The following is a 22147-nucleotide window of genomic DNA, read 5'->3' on the forward strand; positions in this document are numbered from 1 at the left end:
AAACATTTTGGCTAGCTGAGACACAGCTGAAATCCTGAGAAGAGAAGGGAGGATGGAGAAAGTTGAAAGATTGTTTAGTCTAGAGAAGAGTTAGAGGAAGATATGAATAAAAATGTCAAATATACTAAACCCAGTCATGTCAAAGTAGATACTTTCATTCTACTTGACCCTAGAGTGCAGAACTAGAAGCACTGGGGAGAAGTCACAGAGGTAGATTTCTGCTTACTATAAGGAGAATCACAAGGACATAAGCTCTCCAAGAATAGGGTGAACTGGAGAAGTCTCTTCATTCCTCGGTAGTTCAGTTTTGTCTAAAAATGGATTTTATTCCTAGATTCCTATTCCAGTATTACTATAAAATGAATGGATTGTACTAGATGATTTCTAAGTATTTTTATCTGTGATCTAAGCTACTGGAGGCCTTCTAGCAAAGGTCAGAAAACCTCCGGTTGGGTAGATTTCAGAAATGATTCCATTTAGGATCCTACTCTGACATATCATGGCTTTGTGACCTTGATTAAGTCACTTAACCTCTGAATTCTCTAAGTCTCTAAGTTTTAGAAAAAGTGAGCCTCTATACTAGTAAAGGAAATTTCTCTTCTCATAGTTTCCCTTATCAATGAAATGACAAATCTAGTACTAAGCCAGACTTTTCCCATGTTTCTTAGATATGTATAGTTTGAACTAAATCTCCTCTGTGATGCAATAAGGTATCTAAGAAGGAAGAAGAAATCATGTGGTAGCAACAAATATGGTAAGGACAATCATCTTCCAATGTTTGAGGGTTGGGATGAGATACAGCTGAGGTGGGGAAAAAGATACAACACAGGGAGAAAGACAGGAGGAAGATAGTCTGGGGTGATGGAGGATAGTCTAATATTACCTGGAAACAGCTGAAGGACAAAGTTGTAAGAATAGAAATCATTGTAGAGAAGAAATGGAAACAGATGGCACAAAGGAATGCTGACAGGAAGTTGAGGTTGAACAACTGAGATGGAAAGCAGTTACTGCTTTGGTCAGGACTGAAAAATGGAACATGAAACCATGGGGGGAGAAGGTTGGGAGTCAGTGAGTTAGCCTGGAAAAATTATGGACCTGGAGTCTGAGAAACTGATCTCAGGTCTCAGCATAGATCCTTGCTACTGTTTGGAATTTAGACTCATCCCTCTCATTTTCCAGACTTCAGTTTCTTCATATGTAAAATGAAGGACTGGACTAGATGATTTCAGTGATCCCTTCCAGATTTAAATATATGACCCATTGAATAGGAAATATTCACTTTTTTAGGCAAACAGGGGGCCAGAGAAGTCTGAGCAATGTCTCTAAGGGAAAGGGCTTCAGATTTCCAAACAAATGGAAATCTACTGATAAATTTACTCTTGTGTGTATAAAGATGAAATTTATGATTAATGTGTAAAATTATAAAGTTTTGAATTGACAAATGGAACTCTAGAGGAAGAGATTAATAGGGGAAAAGATGGGAGGGAAGAGTTATTCTTGCTTCCTGTTTTCTGTGCCAATTGGTCTAGAAGTCTGAAAAAGTGTGGGATATAGACATATTCAACTAGCCCAGGAGACAGGTCAGTTGCAGCGGAAGGTGGAGGAAGAGACTAGCAGAGGGAAAGGTCAGGTGATGCCTTAGGATCCAGTCAACCTGAGGATGCTAGGAGCTGTCCAAAGTTTTTCTATTACTTCTCTATTTGAACCAGTACTCCTTTGAACAATACTTCTCCAATCTGGCTAAAGTTCATCTAATCATCTATTTAAAGACTGTGACTGTGAGCAGCAATAACTACCATTCTCTGATGTTCAGTTAACATATCTATAAAAGGGGATTGATGGACCTTGTATGAGGTCCCTCCTTATAAATTGCAAAGTACTTTAGAAATGTGAGTCATTATCATTATTTTGATTTCTGTTCTCCCCTCTTCCCACTAACTACCACCATACCTGGATGTCCTGTCTCCAGAACCCAACCCCCTTTCTTCCTTCTCTACCCTCTTCTACACATTACCAATCTCATGAGTGCTACTTCTAGGGCTGTTTTAATAATGCTGACACTAATATAACACTACTAGCCATGCAAAAGTTACATACATTCTTACTGGAGTCCCCCCAAAATCCAAATGAGGTGGATACTTCAGTTATTATTAGCTCTATTTTACCAATAAGAAATATGAGGTTCTAAAAATCTGACATGCTCAGGACCACACAGCTAGTATTAGAGACAAAATTTGAACCCAGATCAACCATCCATCAACAAGCATTATTTATGAAGTACATATTAGGGAAGAGGTAATATATAAATTGGAATTTATTTAGAAGGGTTAAAAACCCAACAGTTTTAAAATATGAGAAAAACAGTACCCCTCAAAACAATATGAAGGCAGGAAATTGTGGTATATAAATAGGGACCAACAGAGAGTTCAGATTGGTTGGATCTGGATTGTAAATAGTAAATAGTAAAATTAAATGGAAAGGAAAGGTAAAGGGTTACAAGATGATGGGAGTGGTCCAAAACCAGGGCAAAATATTTGAACTTTAAAAGACTAGTAGAGAATTAAGGGAAACCTTTGATCAAAAGAGTGATATGCATAAGGGGGATTTGTATGGAGGGAAGAGCGTTTAAGTGGGAAGAGAACTGGCAGGAGACTGGGACAAGAGAAAAGGCAGGTAATAATGAGAACCATACTAGGACGACGTTTTCGTTTTTTTTTTGGCAAGGCAAACGGGGTTAAGTGACTTGCCCAAGGCCACACAGCTAGCTAATTATTAAGCATCTGAGACTTCATTTGAACCCAGGTACTCCTGACTCCAAGGGCAGTGCTTTATCCACTAGGCCACCTAGCCACCCCAGGACAACGTTTTCTATTCAAAGAGGAGGGGACAGATGCTGGAGAAAATTTCAAAGTAGTACTCTCAGAATTTGATGATCAGTAAAAAACAATTTCAAAGTAGTACTCTCAGAATTTGGTGAATCGATCAGTTAAAAAAGATGAGCCAATTCCCAGATTTGGAAGAAGGTATGGCAAAGGATACTGTCCCAAACAGATTAAAGAAGGGGACAATATTTAGGCAGCTGGAGAGGTGGATCTGTAGCAGAAAAGAAGACAAGCCAGGGTTGCAGAGCAGGATAACATCCCACACTGTGGCCCTGTGAGGTATATAGTGTAGGAATTATCAACTATTTTACAACTGAGGAGGTGGAGGTCCAAAAGAAAGAAATGAATTTTCTAAGCTCTGACCATGATGGTTAATGATGGATACAGTTGGCACTCAATACATGTCAATTAGTAATGGACACAGATCTAACTTCTGACACCAACTCCAGGGTTGTCTTTAGTATCTTATAGCGCCTCTTTTTAGAGTCAACCCTCTATCCAAGAACTCAGTTTCTACCTTTCTACCCCACTTCCAGATCTCTTTGACTCAAGGGTGTATAAAGTCCCCCTCTGTTCTCAGTCCTTCCCTTCTTCTGAATGGTTCCTTACGTCCTGATTCAAATCTTTTCCTTTCCCATCTCCTTCATCTTACCTTTTATTCCTTCAGCTTCCCAAACATATGATACCACTCAGTTCAAATTATTCACATTCCTCTGAATGAAGGACATTGTCTACATGCAGCTCAATCCCCAAAGATTTTTTTTTAGGTTTTTTGGCAAGGCAAACGGGGTTAAGTGGCTTGCCCAAGGCCACACAGCTAGGTAATTATCAAGTGTCTGAGACTGGATTTGAATCCAGGTACTCCTGACTCCAGGATCGGTGCTTTATCCACTCTGCCACCTAGCCGCCCCTAATCCCCAAAGATTTTAAAACAATGGGCCAACATTTTAAAAATGAAATTAACTATGAAGTCTTATACATGAGTCCAAAACATCAGTTGCATAAGTGTAGCATGTTGAACTTTAAATCAGGAAGGCCTGGATACAAATCTTGCCTCTGACATTTACTAGCTTAGTGACCATGGGAAAGTAATTTAGCATCTCTAAGTCTCATCTTTTTCATCTGTAAGATAAGGAACTTGTATTCTATAACTCTAAGGTCTTTTCCAATTCCAGATATATTATTCCATTATCCTATGAAATAAAAGAAGAGGAAGGGCAAGTAGACACTAGCTGGTATGGAAAAGTGACAGTTTTAGTACATTACAGTATAGTTTTAGTACACTGCAGTGTAAGTATAAGGCAAAATGGAAGCCAAAAAAATAAAGATTATGGGATTTGGGTTTGCCTTAAGATTCATATTATAAATCGTCAGTATGGAATTGAAGGGAGCCATCATTTTGCATACAGGGAAACTTAGATAAAGAGAAATAAAGTGACTGGCCTGAATTCACACAGATAAATTTAATGGAAGAGCCCAGATTTGAACTGAGATACTTTGAATCCTAATGACTGGTCTCTTTGTTCCATGTTTTATCAAAAACTAGGCAAAGTTGATTGCCTGATTCCATTGGTCAAACTCAAATCCAATCTAAAGTATTGTTCTCAGAGTCAGACAACACATTTAGGAGGACAATGACATATTGGAGAATATCCATAGGATACTGGTATCCAACATGGAGAGAGGACTGCAGAAATTGATACCCAAAATTTTTTTGGTGAATGTGATATTGTTTGACTCATAGAAAAGAAGACTCAGGAGAAACATTGTCTTCAAGGATCTCAATAGCTGTCATGCATAATAGTGATTAAGATTTTTTTCTACTTGACTCCAGAGAATAGAACCAGGAGACCGTAGGAATTTTGAGAACATAATTTTAGAACAGATGCAAATTTACCTTAAGAGAGAGGAGTTTCCTGACCATGAGGTCTTTATACCAGCTCTACTCAACAGTGCACTCTGAGGTACAAGGAAGGCCAATCACCAAGGAATAAAAGAAAGAGATGGGCAAAATACCTGTGAATATCAGCTGACACAATTGGTTGATAAATTCAATCCCAATATCATTTCTATTTCTGACTCTCTATTCTTATGCATTATATTTAATGCTCATTTTGAGTTATTTCCTTTTCTTGCACTTATCCAGTCTTGTATTATCCTCATTCACTCCATGGCAAAGAACTAGAGTGGTTGGAATTCCAGGTACCATATGGTGATGCAGGAGGGACAGTTATCTTCAATATTATGAGGAGGGTGCTAGTCATGTATCCATGAGTCTAATTATAGTGAGAAGGATATGATACCAGGAAAATATGGGAAAGGGAAGGTTGGGAAGGATGAAGTAAAAGATTATCTAGCATAAGAATAACATTCGGTAACACAAAACTGGATTTACCTACTTCTCAAGATCTTGGTCTTTGATTCCCAGGTGCTTTTGTACACAGTAAGGCAAAAAACCTTTTTGTATGAAAATAAACTGATAACTTCTCTCCTCTTATCCTCATTCCCCACCTTCAACATTAACTTTTGGGCTGGGAGCAGAACTAAAAAGATTCACTTCCATCTATGTTATCTTTTCTATATTTCACATTTTTACAATGAGAGCTATCTTTACTTGGAATGGTCTGCCTGAAGTGGTAGTGAGCTGTCTGTAATTGGAAGTCTTCAAAGAAGGCTGGATGATCACTTGTTGATGGTGTACTTGGGATTGATGCTATCTGCATTGACTGGACTAGATACACTCTGAAGTTCCTTCCAATCCTCAGAGTTCAAGACTCATTAACTATTTCATTTCTCTCATGTCTAACTCTGGCATAGTCTTCATGCTGAGACCAAATCATACAATGGTGTCTGAGTTCATGCTCATTGGCTTTTCCACATTTCCCCAGTTTCAAGTGATATTTTTTGTGACATTTCTGTTGATGTATTTGTTCACACTACTGGGAAACCTTCTCATCATGTTGACCATATGGAGTGAGAGGAGCCTCCACACACCCATGTATTTCTTCCTTTGTGCACTCTCTATCTCAGAAATTTTCTACACTTTTGCCATCATCCCTCGCATGCTCACTGACCTAGTCTCCAGTCATCACACCATTTCCTTCCTGGGCTGTGCCAACCAGATGTTTTTCTCCTTCACATTTGGTTTCACTCACTCTTTCCTACTCACAGTCATGGGTTATGACCGCTATGTGGCTATCTGTCACCCTTTGCGCTACAATGTGCTCATGAACCCACAGGGTTGTACCTGGCTGGTGACTTCCTCATGGTTTGGTGGCATGGTAATGGGATTGGTAGTTACACTTTCTGTTTTCCACCTGACATTCTGTGGACCCAATAAGATCCACCATTTCTTCTGCCATGTACCCCCCTTGGTGAAGTTGGCCTGTGGAGACATCTCAATAGTGTCCATGGGAGTGGGGATGGTCTGCATCACAGCCCTATTGAGCTGCTTCCTCCTCATTATCCTCTCTTATGCCTTTATTGTGGCCACTATCTTGAGAATTCCTTCAGCTGAAGGCCGTCGCAAAGCCTTCTCTACCTGTGCCTCCCATCTCACTGTGGTAGTTGTACACTATGGTTTTGCCTCTGTCATTTATCTTAAACCCAAGGCCCCAGAATCCTTGGAAGGAGACACTCTAATGGGCATCACCTACACTGCTCTCACTCCTTTTCTGAGTCCCATCATCTTCAGCTTGAGGAACAAGGAACTGAAGAATGCCCTGAAGAAAGTCTTCTTCAGTAGTCAATGTCCCTTGGGACTCTGAAAGGGAGATTATAAGCTTGTTAGGAACTAACATTAATCTGATTTTCCTTTGAAATTTTATGCAATGAAATGATCTTTAGATGAGTGAATGAACAAATAGACTTATTCTCACATCCCATGTGATTTAACTTTTCAAAAGCACTTTAAATGTTATATTATTTGATCCTTATAGCCACTTATATTTGAGGTAGGCATTAGTGTTCTCATTTTATAGATGAAGAAATGAGCGAAATGGTTGATACAGGTCACATAACTAGTAGATGTCTAAGATTTTGAAGTCAAGACTTCCTTATTCTAAATTCAACACTATCTACTGTGCCACCAAAGTTTCTAAATAAAGGCTATATCTTCCTCATTGTTTTATGGTATCCCTAAGGGGTTGAGATTGTATTCTAATGTCATCAACTCAGACCCACATTTAGGTTTGTTTTAAGTAATATTAGCTAGGTTAACATTATTTCCCAGAGCTCTTGTATTATTTAGTAATTTACTATCAATTAACTTTTTGAAAAGATTCCTTAAGGGGGTTGTATTCTGTTATGATAAAAACATGTATATAAATAAGTATTATATTTATATATGTGTATGTATTACATGTGTGAATAAATAAACATATATTCTATCATATAATGTGTGTATACATATACAAGTATATGATAATAATTCAGAAAATGTTTTATGTAAGAGGCAGTTTTTGAGCTGAGTTTTGAAGGAAATAAGACCTTTTAGAAGGGAAAGATGAGATGTTATTACCTTCCAGACATGGGTGAGAGAGTAAAGAAACAGAGTTGAGAGATATGAAGTTATGTGAAGACAATAGTGAAAAGGCCAATTTTACTGGACCACGGAGTCTGTGAAGGGAGAATAATATATAAATCTAGGAAGGTATGTGGGGACATACTTGAGTTTTAAATGCCAATCAGGATGATATGACCCTAAAAGAATTAGGGAACAGCTAGTATAGCTGAAGATAACTTCAGTTTATTTGGTTGCCATAATACATGATTAAATTATAATTAATTTGTGTTTTATTTGCACCTTCCAAGTCCATTTCACATCAATTTTTATCTAACTATATGTCCATTACAAAATCATAGATTCTTAGATTCAGAAGGGACATTAAAGGGGCAGTCAGTCCAACCTGAAGCTGAATAGAGGTCCCCTGTATTATAACAACCCTGACAAGTGGTTATCTAACTCCACTATCATGCTTTACCATCCAATTATTCCATTTCTGGGAAGCACTAATTTTTAAATAAGAATTAATGCTGTCATGGAAAAAGTAATGAACAAGGAGAAAAGTAAACTTACATTCAGATCCCAACTGTGACATATACCCTTGGATGACATGAATAAGTTCCTTAGCTTCTCTGAGCCATACTTTCCTCCTATGTAAAATGGGCCTAATTGCATCCACACTATCTATATCACAGGTTTGTTGGAATGATTAAGTGAATTAATGTATGCAAAATGCTTTTAAAAAGCCTAAAGGAGATGAAATCTTGCCCTCTATAATAACTTTCTCCCTTAACTTATATTTCTGTCTTTGGGAGAAGTCGACATACAGAAGTCAGGGTTCGAGGGTAGTGGAAAGATCCCTGGATTTGGAATCAGAAAGCCATGAGTTTGAGATCTGATTCTGTCGCTTACTGCTTATGGAAACTTAAGGGAAGTGAGTCATTTCACCAATTATCTGATCTCTCAAATAAGGAGATAGGGTAACTAGGTCCCCATTAATGTGAATAATAAGTTCCTTGAAGTGGTCAAACTATTCAAATTCACATTACAGAGTTCCATTGATTTGGAAGCAATGGGCATAGTTTACATAATTATAACTTTGAATAAAGCAAATTCAAATACAAGAAGTCACTTCAAGGAATTCATTGTGTAGGACTAGAATTATAAGAGATTTTGAAAAGATTCTCTAGAAGGTGGGATTTTAGTTGAGATTCAAAAGGAGTTAGAGAAGCAAGGAAATGGAGATGAGGTGGGAGATCATGCCAAGCAAGGGGGACAGTCAAGCAAAATACTGTGAGCCAATATGGAGTTTATTCTTCATGGAATAGCAGGCACATCAATTGTTAATCAAGAAGTGAAGATGACTAAGAGTCATCATTTATGAATAAATTAACTAGAGATATTTAACCTAGGGAAATAAATTTTTGAAGGGAACTGATAGCTGTCTTCAAGTATATGAAGGATTATCATATGAAAGAGTTATACAATTGGTCTGCAGAAGACAAAATAATGACTTAGGGATGGAAGATATAGTGTGGAAGAATTATTTTAATAAAATGAAAACTTTCCTCTAAAAATAAATCTACTCCCACAATGGAAGGAGGTAGTAACTTTCCTGTCACTTGTTTGTATCTAAATGTTGAGTGGCAATTTATTAGGGATATTGTAGAGGTGATTTTAGATCAGAAGGAAAAAAAAGTTGGTCTAGATTTGCCAGTACTATAGTTGAAAAAATACTGGATTGGAACTAAGAGAACTGAAGTCAAATCCTGGCTGTACTTCCAGTGATTTAATTCAGTCTTGGGTAAGTCACTTCAACCTATGGACCAGGGTTTTCTTCTTTGATAAATGAATGCCTTTGCTTGGGAAAGCTGAATACTATGGAAGAAATACCATTGTTATTTTTATTATTGTTGTTTTTGTTCTTCATTCTCTAAGAAGACCTTGACATCATGTAAGTGATGCAATGACAAGCACATGAATTGGATTTGAGTGAGGGGTGCCATGCTAAGTCAATAACCTCACTTTCTCCTCTGGAGCCATTTGAGTTTAGTGGCCAGATATAGTCAAAATGATTGAAGTTTGCCCTGGATGTGAGGCAATTAGGGTTGAGTGATTTACCCAGAGTGTCTGAGGTCAGATCTGAACTCCCATTCTTTTGACTCCAAGGTCAGTGTTCCATCCACTGTGCTACCTATATGCCCAAGGAGGAAATAACTTTCCATTGAAAACAAGAGGATCTGGGTTCAAATCCTAGTTCTGCCACTGACTGGCTATGTACATATCCAAGTCTTAGACTCCTCATCAATGAAATATATGAGTTAATCTATGCATCTCTGGAAGCTCCTTTCAGCTCCAAATCTGAGTTCACAGAATTTGGGATTATATATATATATATATATATATATATATATTTATATACACACACACACACACACACACACATATATATATATATATATATATACTAGGTGTTTAATAAATCTTGTTTTCAACTTGATTGAGCTAATTGCTCAGTTGGACGATTCAGGCTTAATGATTACAATATGATCCCTATTTTATGGAAGCAGTGGAAACTCTGGAACTTCAGTATGAGAAAAATTATTTTAACACTGTCTGGAGTCTTTCTATTTTAATTAATTATTATTGCTAATTAAATGCTGCTTTCTATAATTTTTACATGACCAAATAATTATTAAGCAGTATCAGAACTACCATCTCAGTTTTCTGCCTTGGCCAGAAGCTCTGGTTGCCATAACTTCAATGTGGCCTTGGTTGTAAATGAGACTTTTCTACACATGTAGAACCCAGTAGTTTGAATTCAGCTAGCACGGACTTTGAAAATCTAAACCTATCACCACCATCATTATGAGGCATTATCCAGTGCATTTGAAATGATTACTTTAGTACATAACAATCATTTAGCTGGAGGCAGCTAAGTGGAACAGTGAAGAGGAATCTGGGTTTGTAGTCAGGGAAACTAGAATTCAAATTTTACTTCAGACACTTGCTAGCTGTATGGATTTGAGCAAATCACCTAACCTCTGTTTCAGTTTCCTCAACTGTAAATGAAGATCATAATAGCACTTCCCAGGGTTATTGGGAGGATCCAATGAGATGGTTATTTGTAATGCACTTCACAATGAGAGGAAATCAATTTCACTCATCCCTACAAACCAGATGGTCCTTTAACCACTAAAGCCTCCCATCAATCTCAAGTTAGTCTAAGTCTTTTTTTCCTTCAAGACCTTAATGGAATATGAATGTTGACTCATTTGAAAGCATTTCTTAATGCAAATAAGTCAATGAAACCTAGAAGTTTCCTAACTTGTAGGATCATAGATGTAGAGATGGAAGGCACTTTAGAGGCTACCTAGGTCAGCCTAATTCAACTCCTTTACAGATAAGGAGATGGAAGTCCATGTAGTTTAAGTGATTTGCACTGGCTTACCCTAGTAAGCCCTTACCATGACTTTGCCACTACAGAATCATAATCGTACTTTAGCTGTAGTTTGTCTGGAGGAAAACAGGATTTGTCAAATTTTGTTGTGATCCACAATGTCAAAAGATTTAGTGCAGTCAATGAAGCAGAAATGATGATGTTAGTCCTTCATTCTCTAAGACCATGACACCAGGGAGGTGTTGCCATGACAAGTATGTTAATTGGATTTGAGTGAGGGGGTATTGTACTTAGTCACCAGCCTCACTTTCTCCTCCAGAGTCATCTGGGTCCAGTAGCCAGATATGAATCAGGACAACTAGAGATTCAGCAGGAGGAGAGGCAATTGGGGTTATGTGACTTGCCCAAGGTCACACAGCTAGTGCATCAAATATATGAGGCTGGTTTTAAACTCCCATCCTCCTGACTCCAAGACCAGTGCTCCTTTCACTGTGTCACTTGTTTTTCTGAAACTCCCTTGCTTTCTCTATACAGCAGTGCATGCTGGCAATTTGGTCTCTAGTTCTTCTGCCTCTTTGAAAACTAATCTGCTCTTTTGATAATTTCTGGTTTACATATTGCTGAAATCTAGCTTTCAGAATCTTAAGCATAAGGGGCAGCTAGGTGGCACAGTGGATAGAGCACCAGCCCTGGAGTCAGGAGTAGCAGAATCTTAAGCATAACCTTGCTAGAATGGAAAATAAGTACAATTGTTTGACAATTTGAACATTCCTTGGCATTACCATTCTTTAGAACTGGGACATAAATTAATTTTTTCCAATATGGTGACCACTGTTGAGTTTTCCAAATTTGATGACTTATTGACTATAGTATTTGATATTAAATAGCTCAACTGGAATTTCATCACTTCCACTATCATTATTGTTAGCACTGCTTCCTAAGGCTCCCTTGAAGGATGTCTAGCTCTAGATTAATAACCATACCACTGTAGTTATGGGTGATGTTAAGATCTTTCTTGTACAATTCTTTTGTGGACTCTTGTCACCTCTTCTTAATTTTTTCTGCTTTTGCTAAGTCCCTATCATTTTTTTGGTCTTTTATCATTCTCATTCTCAATTTTGCATGAAATGTTTTCTCGAAAAGATCTTTTTTCTTTCTAAACTGACTTGAAGTTAAACATTTGAAAACACCCAAACAATGAAAACTAAGATCTTGACAACTGGTTCCATCACTTCCTGACAAATAATGCAAGAAGAAATGGAAGCAATGTTAGATTTTATGTTATTGAACTCAAAGGTTATTGCAAATGGTGACTGTAGTCTTGAAGTTAAAAGACTCATGCTCCTTAGAAGAAAAAGAACAACAAATCTTGGCAGTATATTAAAAAGGAAAGGTATTGATTTGAAGACAAAAATCCATATAGTTAAAGCTATGGGTTTTCCAGGAGTAATTTATGGTTATTAGAGTTGAACCATAAAGAGATACATCGCAGAATCATGATTTTGAACTGTGGTACTGGAGAAGACTTTTGAGAGTTCTTTGGACAGCAAGGAAATCAAATAAAACAATACCTAAATTAATTCAGGCTATTCACTGAAACATCAAATACTGAAACTGAAGCTTAAAGTCATTGGACACATAATGAAACACAAAATATATCCAAGGAAAAGATGATAAGAAAATTTATGGGGTAAGCTAGGGACATAAGCAGAAGAAATTAAGAAAAGCAGTGTTGGAGTTTAGGATTACTTGGAAAGAAAAATAGTCAAAAATCAATGTGGTGTTGAGGTTTTATAATAAAACATAATATGGAGGAATGGGAAACTTTCCTACAAAGCTCAGCCCAAACATTGCCTCCCATATGAAGTCTTTTCTAATTATTAGATTGTGAGTTACTTCAGGGCATAGACAATCTTTCTCTTCATTTTGTATTCCAGGCTTGTCTGGGTGAAAGAGACCATTCTCTGCCTCATTTCTTACCTGGTCTTAATCACTGAATGAGCATTGTCTCAGAGAAACTAAGACTTGAGAAAGACCTTAGCTTCAAAAGACCAAGGTCTTCCACTGCATCCAGGGTCATCTATGGCCATCCTGATCTTTATCTTGCCACTGGTTTCAGATGACTCTGGAGAAAAGAATGAGGTTGGTGACTTTGCATATCACTGTTTAACTTAAATTCAATTCACTTGCAAGTCATGACATCACCTTTCTGATATCATGGTCCTCTTCCAGAAAGAAAGACAAACAACACCCCCCCCCCAAATCTTAGTATAGTGCTTGATTTATAGTAGATGCTGTTTTTCAGTTGTGTTCAATTCTTTGCAACTTCTTTTGGGGTTTTAATAAATATTTATTAGTTGATTGATTCCACTTCCTCCAAAATATTCTTATTTTCCCTTCAAAAATTGTATTGTGCTTGCTTTTCATATACTTATATGTCTACTTCTTGGCTCCCTCAATAGAATATAGGTTCCTTAAGATCAGGGACTAATTTGTTTCAGTGCTTTTAACCTCTGTACATAGAATGATACTTGCCATACAAAGACCTTCAATAAAAGTCTGTTAATAGAAATGATAGGTTGTTTGGTTGAAAAAAATTTGGAAGTCTAAATTAAAATGTTGCCTTTGTTACATAATACCCATATGATTTAAAACATGTCATTAAAAACTCTGGCCCTCAATTTTATTATCCATAAAAAAGAAGACTTAAGACAACATAAACTTTAAAGTTCCTGGGAACTCTAAATCTAAATACAGAATACTAAATACTCTAAATACAGAATGTAGAAATGGCAGGATGTCATGGTAGATAGACTACTAAATTTGGAATTTAAGAGACTTGGGTTCAAATCCTATTTCTGATTCTTATTAGCTGTCATATTTACTATTACTAAATTTTTATTTACTATGTTACATTTACTATCTATATCACTCACCATGGGCAAGTCACTTAATTTCTCTGAGACTTGCATAGGGAACAAGTATCATGTATACCCTAGTAACTCTGTTCAAGTACCAGGACAGCAATAATTATCTTTTCAAATCTACATCAGTGCAAGTATGTAAAACATTTTCATATTAGTCATGTTATGAAAGAAAACATAGACCAACCCCACCACCCCAAAATGAAGGGAAAAACAATATGTTTTGATGTGCATTCAAGACTACATTAATTTTTTCTCTGGAAGAAAACAGCATTTTTCATCATGAGTCTTTTGGAATTGTGGTTTTCAAATCAGCTTCAGAAATAGTTAGTCCAAATAGATTTAACCTGAGCCTAGTGGTATTCTGACTGGATTTTTGTCGACTTCTCTAGGTGGTTCTTGACCTTGGTTGTGAACCAAAGATCTCTCAGTCTTCTATTATTCCGGAGAAACTTTTCACTGCACCTTATTTTGGGAGCTAAGAGTCATAGATGGCCATGAAAAGTTAATGTTCAACAGAGAGAAGTTGACAATCATAAAAATGTAATGATGTCCAGCAGAGACAATTTAAAGCAGTTATATGATATACAGGAAAGACTAGAAAGGTGATTTTGTGAGTTGGATTGCAAAAATGAAATCTTTGACCTGTTTCTGGTATCTATCAGAATTTTAGTTGAATGTAAGACACCTTCAAAGACTAGTAATCAAAGTTCTGGAAGAATGAAAATTATGAGAATATCTGATCGTCTTTTCTCATGAAGGAAGAAAATCTCGTGGGAAAACTAGAAAGTTTTGAGATTAAGAACAGTTTGGTTATGAAAAGTGTTATAGAAAGGTCCAAAGATCAAAGAAATATCTACAACAACAAAAATGAAGCCAAAAGAAACATAAACTTACCAAAACCCCCCTACAACAAAATCAAGAAAAAAAACCAAAACCAGGATCAAACTAAATTTGAAATATTTCACATATGACTCATAAGACAGAAATTTTAAGGGAAATGGTGATCAAGAGTCTTTGCTCTGAGTCCTCTTTTCTCCCCTTTCTTCTCCTCTCCTATCTCTTTGATATTTCCTACTTAATATAATTCTCATGATGCTACCTAATAATGAAACAGAGGCCCCCCCCAAATAATGACAATGTCTCAAATATTTTTTTTGCAAGGCAGTGGGGTTAAATGGCTTGCCCAAAGCTACACAACTAGGCAATTATTAAGTGCCTGAGGTTAGATTTGAACTCAGGTACTTCTGACTCCAGGGCCGGTGCTATATCCACTGCACCACCTAGCTGCCCGGTCTCAAATATTTTCAAAAAAGAAATGAGCATATTTAGAAAGGAATTTGAAAAATCCTTTAAGATGAATTTTTCTTTTATAACTATTATAAACAAATTCAGCTGCCCCTCCCACAACCAAAATTTGATAGAAAATGTAAGATTTTTCAGGACCTGCATGTAATAGTATGTGTAATGACACCTTCCATGATAAAGAACAGAACAATTTAGTAATATGTCTAAGAATAAATATCAAATAGTACTATAGCAGAAGCAGCTTGAGAAAACTATTGAAGTGCCTGGGGAAATAACATGGAGATGTTATTTAAAAATCTAGTCAATAATGAATTAAAAAAAAGAATTAGAGGACTATAATAGAGCAAATAAAATATATCTGCTCTTCTTAACACCCTTAATAATTGAAAGCAAATGTCAAAAAAATAAGGAGACACAAGAATTTAAAGCAGCACAAAGACCAAAAGAAATTATTTAGTAGGCTTTAGAAAGGATGCTTAATTTTACTGGTATAGGTAACCTCTACAAATTCAGCCTAGTACTTTTCTCTAATTGATAATCCTAGAGGATTGATTAGTGTACTAAGAAGTTAAATGCTTGATCCAGCATGTGTCATAGATGTGACTTGAACTCAGAACATTCTGATTCTATGTGTGACCTTTTGACTACTATGTCATACCATCTCAAATAACTTAGTTTTTTTAAATCAAAAAAACAGATATCTATCAGTGGAGAGGATTGAGAAGCAAAGGGATTAGAAGAGAGAGAGAAAAAAACCTTTAAAGAAGGAAAGACTGGAAAAATTCTATTTGACAGTATATGGTCAAAAGAAATTTAATACAACAATAGCACATATTGAATAAATAAAGAACAAAGATTTTACATACTCTTCATTAAATGAATGACTGATCAGTTATGTCAAGAGATGTGAATGAAACTCTAGTTTCCCTGCAAAAGTGGAGTGCACAATGGATGGATAAGATCTATAATTTTTGGCTCAAATGCTTCCTAGTGGTACATGATTGATGTTTGTCCTTTATTCTAGAAGACCATGACATCACAGAGGTAATGACATGACAAGGAACTCAAATTGGATTTGAATGAAGGGATGTTGTGCTGAGTCACCAGCCTTACTTTGTCCTCCAGAGTCATCTGAGTCTAGTGATCAGATATGCTTCAGGACAACTGAAGAGGATCTTGGATGTGAGACAATCAGGATCAAGTGACTTGCCCAGGGTCATACAGCTGTTAAGTGTCAAATGTCTGAATCCAAATTTGAACTCAGGTCCTCCTGACTACAGAGCTGGTGCTTTATTTACTTTACCACCTAACTGCCCTTACATGCATTCATGGATCACTAATAATGCATTCAACCAACTTCTTTTCTGATATGTCTGATTTCATCTTTCTTAACAGAATTAATCACATGTTTATTTTCAAAATATGAAAATGTCAGTGGCCTCTACAATAAAGAATATATAACTTGTTTTGCTAAAAATTCATTCATCACTTAAAAAAAGATAGGGGAATGTGAATAGAAATCCCAGGGGTGTAAATCATCTAATTAAAGATTAATGAATAAACATGTCAAAACACAATAACCTTTGTATTGTCTTTATTATCACAAATCCTTGACTCATAACATGGTTAATTATGGCAAATATATAAAATAGAATTCAACAAAATGGAAATGTGAGACTAGATAATTTGTTCTCTACCTGGTAAATTGTTCTTTCTTTAAAGCATACTGCCAAAGTAGTAATGTGAAGAAAAATTAATAGCAAAGCAAATGTTTCATCTTCCTAGGAGACAGTTGAAACCTGTTTCTGCCATGCCTTAAACCCATTGACATCATTTGAAAGTATGACTTTCAAGTCAAGTTTTAAAACCATATTGAACCATTTTATTATTCATATAACATATAGAGAAGCCTTCAGTGTGATCCCACTAGGGAAAACAAATATTAGTTACTTCCTCTCATGGAAACTTCCCAATTGTTTCAAAACGTCCTTTGGTTTTGCTAAGTTTTGAAATTTTTAATGTGTTCAAATGGTTTCAAACTTGAATCTGAAGGTCAGATTGAACCAACGTTTGAAGCTGATGCCTGCCGGTATCGTGTTCTTCAGGAAAGCCACATTTAGCAAAAGAGTATCAAAGAAAAAGGCAGCCATAACTTAAAGCTTAATGAGAAGAATACTTTTAAAATAACAAACATCTATGCACTACCAAGATGTCCCACTGCATCTAGGCCATTTCCAGTTATTCTTATCAATATCTGACTATGGCACTCAGATAGTTCTGGAGGAGAATGTGAGGTTGTTGACATTGCACAGATCCCCTTCCCACTCACTTAAATCTCATTCACTTTCATGTCATGGCATCACCTCCCTGATGTTATGATCTTCTTCAAGAACAAAAGACAAGCAATAACAATAATACTTTTGTCAGTGTAAAGTGAATGACAATGGATGTGGGGAGCATCTGAAAAAAAAATCTTGTAAGCTGTTCAATGATCTACAGGGCTCATCACTTAAAGATAGCATTAGCAGTAGTTTCAATTTCCTGTCAAAAAGGAGAAAATGTATTGATATTCTTAGACCACATGATAAAAAGGTTAAAAATTTAAAGATTCACTTTTTGAACAAATAGTTTCATAGGCAAAAGAAAGACTAATAACAGATGGATTTGTTGAATATAACTGAGAGTAATTCCTGAATGAAGCCTGCAAAATGGTCAAAATTCAAGAATAGAATCCATAGACCTTCTATGGGTGAAATCATATGACTAACAATATACTAACAACATCAAAATGATTTTTTTATGGAAGTAGGAGTTTAATAATAGTTCTTAAGGATCTTAAGGATCAGTTCTACACTATTTTTTGCCAACACAAACATTCTTTTGGTCAAGATCAAAAGCAATGGAAATGGAAGTTAAGCTGCCATCCAAATATACTTTTCAGTTCTGGGGCTAGCTCTGTGTCAATCTGCAATAGCTATTCAAGGTACATAATATATATTCATTTATGAAGTTGATGAACTACTTATCCAACTGTATGTCATAATTTGAGCATTATAAGTTTTATCCATTTTGTTTTTCTAGTGAAAATAGTTACATTGATTGCTTTCACTGGGTTCTATAAAAATAGCAATCCAACATTTATAAGGCACTTTAAAAAAGCATGCTGCACTCATTATATATGACCTCCTAACAACAGAGGAAGTAGGTAGTTTGAGCATCGTATCCTTAGTCTATATATGGGGAAACTGAGGTGCTGAAAGTAAAATCATTTGGCCAAGGTCACACAGTAAACCAATGGTTGAGTCAAGACCTGAGTGTAGCCTTTTTAAAATGAAAGGGTTTCATAAACTGACTTTTATGATTCCTCTTAGCTCTACCTACTTGTTATTGTAGGCTGTCTTAGTTCAAAGCTCCTTTTTTACTTGATAGGGATAGGTATAAGTTTCCCATAGTGTATTAGACTATATTATGTATCTGACTATTGGGTATCATTATTTTTATACATTATATTCTTGGAATTTAACTTATTTAACTAGATAATCCTTGAATCCAGAATAATTTCTAGGAAAGTCAGAGATGTCTTTAAGGAATTTAGATTTTCCCTAGATCCTGAATGCACTAAAAGCATTCTTATTTTGGAATTCCATACCTAGGTTTTATTTTAAATCCACCCGAAACTTATGTTTGAATTGCCCCAAATAAATTGACTTACCTGTTGATATATTTTTCAAACTGCCCTTCTCTTAAAGACTATCTCTGCTAATTTGAGAACAATTAGACAAACGTTCTTATTTCTTTTTAATTTAAGGCAATGGGGTTAAGTGACTCGCCCAAAGTCATACACCTAGGCAATTATTAAGTGTCTGATGTCGGATTTGAACTCAGATCCTCCTGACTGTAGGGCCGGTGTTCTATCCACTGCACCACCTAGTTGCTCCTATCTCTTTGTCTAAATCATGTATAATGTAAATCTTTCAGGGCCTTGATGAAAGGAGACATACTTTCTTGGGGGGGGGGCTGTTCTCTCTCAAATGAACTAATAAATTTCTTTCTAGAATTATTTAAGATTTATGTCTGTTTGATGTCTTTAATTCAATACTTCTGTTCAAAAATTGGTTTCTCAGCCTCTAATTAGGGTTTGTAAAAGTCTGAGTGTTAACCTCTGACCTCCTCAAGATCTATATATGTCTATAGAGACATATGGATCTGAAAGCAGGCTCTGTTTCACACAACCCATTTCCCGACTGCATATGCAAGTCTGAAAGTTTAGCTTTCACAGCTGTATAGAGAACTGACTATAAAGACCAACCTGAGGAAGCAGGAAGTAATCTAGTTATCCCACAATAGAATATGTCTTTCTTCTAAATGAATCCTTATCAGTTTTCTTGTAAGCAGATTATAAAATCAAATTAGTGGCACTTTATACATTAATATGTAACCTGCAATTTTATGTCTCATTGTCCTTTCTGTATAAATATATCACCAAAACTCTGTAACAGGGTTGATAATTTTAAGGATATCATTCATCCTTGGATTCAGTAAGATCCTAGAGAATAAAGCTTCATGGATAAACTAACTTTATGATTTCATTTTAGCCAAGAAAAATGATGGTTAAGATGTCAAAGGATTGTTCTAGTGAATAACACTACAAATTTCTGACCTGGTTTTTTATATCACAATCGAAATTCTTTGAGGACAAAAGTATGTTTCTTATTTTTTTATATATTTTTCTTTTCTAAATGAATTCATTCACTTGAGTGTTCTTCAAAAATTAAAAAAAACTTCTCTGAGGACCATCTATGATTCATCCTTTGATCATCATATCTCCAAAACAGAACTTGGGGCTGAGCAAAGCATGGGCTTCATACAAGACTGTAATTCTAGTATTCTTATTAATGGTTGGGATTATCAATGGCAATAACAAATATCCCTAAGTCAGGATATTAATAAAGATAGAAGAGCAGCAGAGAGTGAAAATTGACCATTTCACTCTTTATCTATCAGCTACTTTGTGCTTCATCAAAGTAATAAATTCAGCAAGTTTGTTTGGGGGGGATTTGTTCCAGAAGCCTACAGTTTTTGGGGGAAGAAATTGCTAAGGAAGACTTTATTTATGGCATTTTTCAATTCCTTGTTCCTCAGACTAAAGATGATGGGGCTCAAGAAGGGAGTAAGAATAGTATAGGTGATGCCCATCAGAGTGTCTCCTTCAAGTGATTCTGGGGCCTTGGGCTTTAGGTAGATAACAGAAGCAAAGCCATAATGTACCACTACCACAGTGAGGTGGGAGGCACAAGTAGAAAAGGCTTTGTGTCGGCCCTCAGCTGAAGGGATCCTTAAGATGGTGGCCACAATGAAGGCATAGGAAACAAGGATAAGGAGGAAGCACCCTAATAGAGCTGTAATGCAGACCATTCCCACTCCTATGGCCACAGCCCAAATATCTCCACAGGCAAGCTTCACTAAGGGGGGTACATGGCAGGCAAAATGGTGGATTTCATTGGGCCCACAAAAGTGTAAATGGAAAATGGCAAGTGTAACCACAAGACCCATTACCATACCACCAAACCATGAGGAGGCCACTAGCCAGGTACAACCTTGTGGGTTCATGAGCACATTGTAGCGCAGAGGATGGCAGATAGCCACATAGCGGTCATAACCCATAACTGTGAGCAGGAAAGAATGGGTAAAGCCAAAAGTGAATGAAAAAAACATCTGGTTGGCACAACCCAGGAAGGAGATGGCATGTTGAGTAGAGAGCAAGTCTGTGAGTAGTCGTGGGATAATGGCAAAAGTATAGAAGATTTCTGAGATAGAGAGTGCACATAGAAAGAAGTACATGGGTGTGTGGAGGCTCCTCTCACTCCGGATGGTCAGCATGATGAGAAGATTGCCCAGTAGTGTGAACATATACATCAGCAGAAAGAGCACAAAGAACATCAACTGAAGCCGAGGGAATGTGGAGAATCCAATTAGGATGAACTCAGACACTGTGGTGTGGTTTGGACTCAGCATGGAGGCTAACCCAGAGTTGAACATGAGAAAAGCAGAATTATCACAGAATCAAGTACTCTGAGAAATCCAAAGGCCTCAAATGGCATCTTATCTGCCTATTACTCAAAGCATGGATCCCCTCTACCCTATCCCCAAGAAATGATCTTTCGGTCTTCAGCTGAAATCTTCTTTGAATGGGATCCTATTACCATCTGAAACAGTTCATTTCACCTTTGTACAGTACTAATTATTAGGAAACATTTCCTTATATTCAGGCAAAATCTGTTTCAATTGCCTTACTGAAACCAGATTTGCCTTCCATGGGAGCTGGGAAAACAAATCTAATCTCCTCTACAAATAAACACTCTAAATCACTTTGCAAATCTTAAAGCAGGGGTTGAAAGTCTGACCTAAAGGCTGTAAGACCCGTGAAATCATTTGGTCTGTCACTAACATGGCAACTGTAGGAGGGACTCGAAATTCAATAAATCTATTAGGGGTGAATCAATTGTTTAACCAAACATAAGAGGCAAATAATGTTATAAATATCCAAATGACCCTTGGCAGAAAAAAAGGTTTCCCCATCCTTGTCTTACATCAAAACATTAGGGATAATGACTGCAGTGGAGGTGTTTTTTATAAAGGAGGACCCTATACTGTTCCAGGAATTTAGTGCTCTAGAAATACTTTATTCCCCCAAATTAAAAAAAAAAAAACCTGGGCTCTAGACTCAGCACTGTCACTTGCTAGCTGTGATGTTAGGCAGGTAAAAGAGAAATGAAAAGGTTTTTCTCTCCTTTCTGGGCCTTAGAATGTCTACAAAATAAGATAATACACTTTCCCTAGTCCTCAAAATGCATTGCTATTCTCTTGATTCTAAAAAAAAAAACCCCTTGTGATTAATTATGTATGTAGAGGATGTACCTTCACTGAAGCCAATAAAATGTAAGTTCCTTGAGGACAAGGGTTATTTCATTATGTATACTCAGCATTTAGCACTTAGTTCTTTGCATTAAATACTTATTTATTACATTAAATTAAATTTCCTTCTGAGGAAGCTTACTCCCCATTTGCAAAGCTCTGATTGTTGAGAAAGTTTTTCATTTCTTGAAAACTAAAATCTATTCTCTTCATC

The 22147-nt window shown here is 36.5% G+C and overlaps 2 protein-coding genes across 2 annotated transcripts; one reads left to right on the forward strand and one right to left on the reverse strand.

Annotated features, from left to right (window-relative positions):
• The first annotated feature begins 5680 nt into the window (after nucleotides 1–5680).
• LOC141497455 (olfactory receptor 10H1-like) lies at nucleotides 5681–6649 on the forward strand. Its single transcript, XM_074200106.1, has one exon. The coding sequence runs from the start codon at nucleotides 5681–5683 to the stop codon at nucleotides 6647–6649; it is 969 nt and encodes a 322-aa protein (XP_074056207.1).
• Nucleotides 6650–20088: 13439 nt separating this feature from the next.
• On the reverse strand, nucleotides 20089–21057 carry LOC141497456 (olfactory receptor 10H1-like). Its single transcript, XM_074200107.1, has one exon. The coding sequence runs from the start codon at nucleotides 21055–21057 to the stop codon at nucleotides 20089–20091; it is 969 nt and encodes a 322-aa protein (XP_074056208.1).
• Between the last annotated feature and the right edge of the window lie 1090 nt (nucleotides 21058–22147).

Source organism: Macrotis lagotis, chromosome X (genome assembly GCF_037893015.1).
Source record: "Macrotis lagotis isolate mMagLag1 chromosome X, bilby.v1.9.chrom.fasta, whole genome shotgun sequence".
Classification (NCBI taxonomy): Eukaryota; Metazoa; Chordata; class Mammalia; order Peramelemorphia; family Peramelidae; genus Macrotis; species Macrotis lagotis.

Bases quoted from the DNA above. Each gene is read 5' to 3' on its own strand.
- LOC141497455 (XM_074200106.1), top strand. From the start codon at position 5,681: ATGTCTAACTCTGGCATAGTCTTCATGCTGAGACCAAATCATACAATG.
- LOC141497456 (XM_074200107.1), bottom strand. From the start codon at position 21,057: ATGTTCAACTCTGGGTTAGCCTCCATGCTGAGTCCAAACCACACCACA.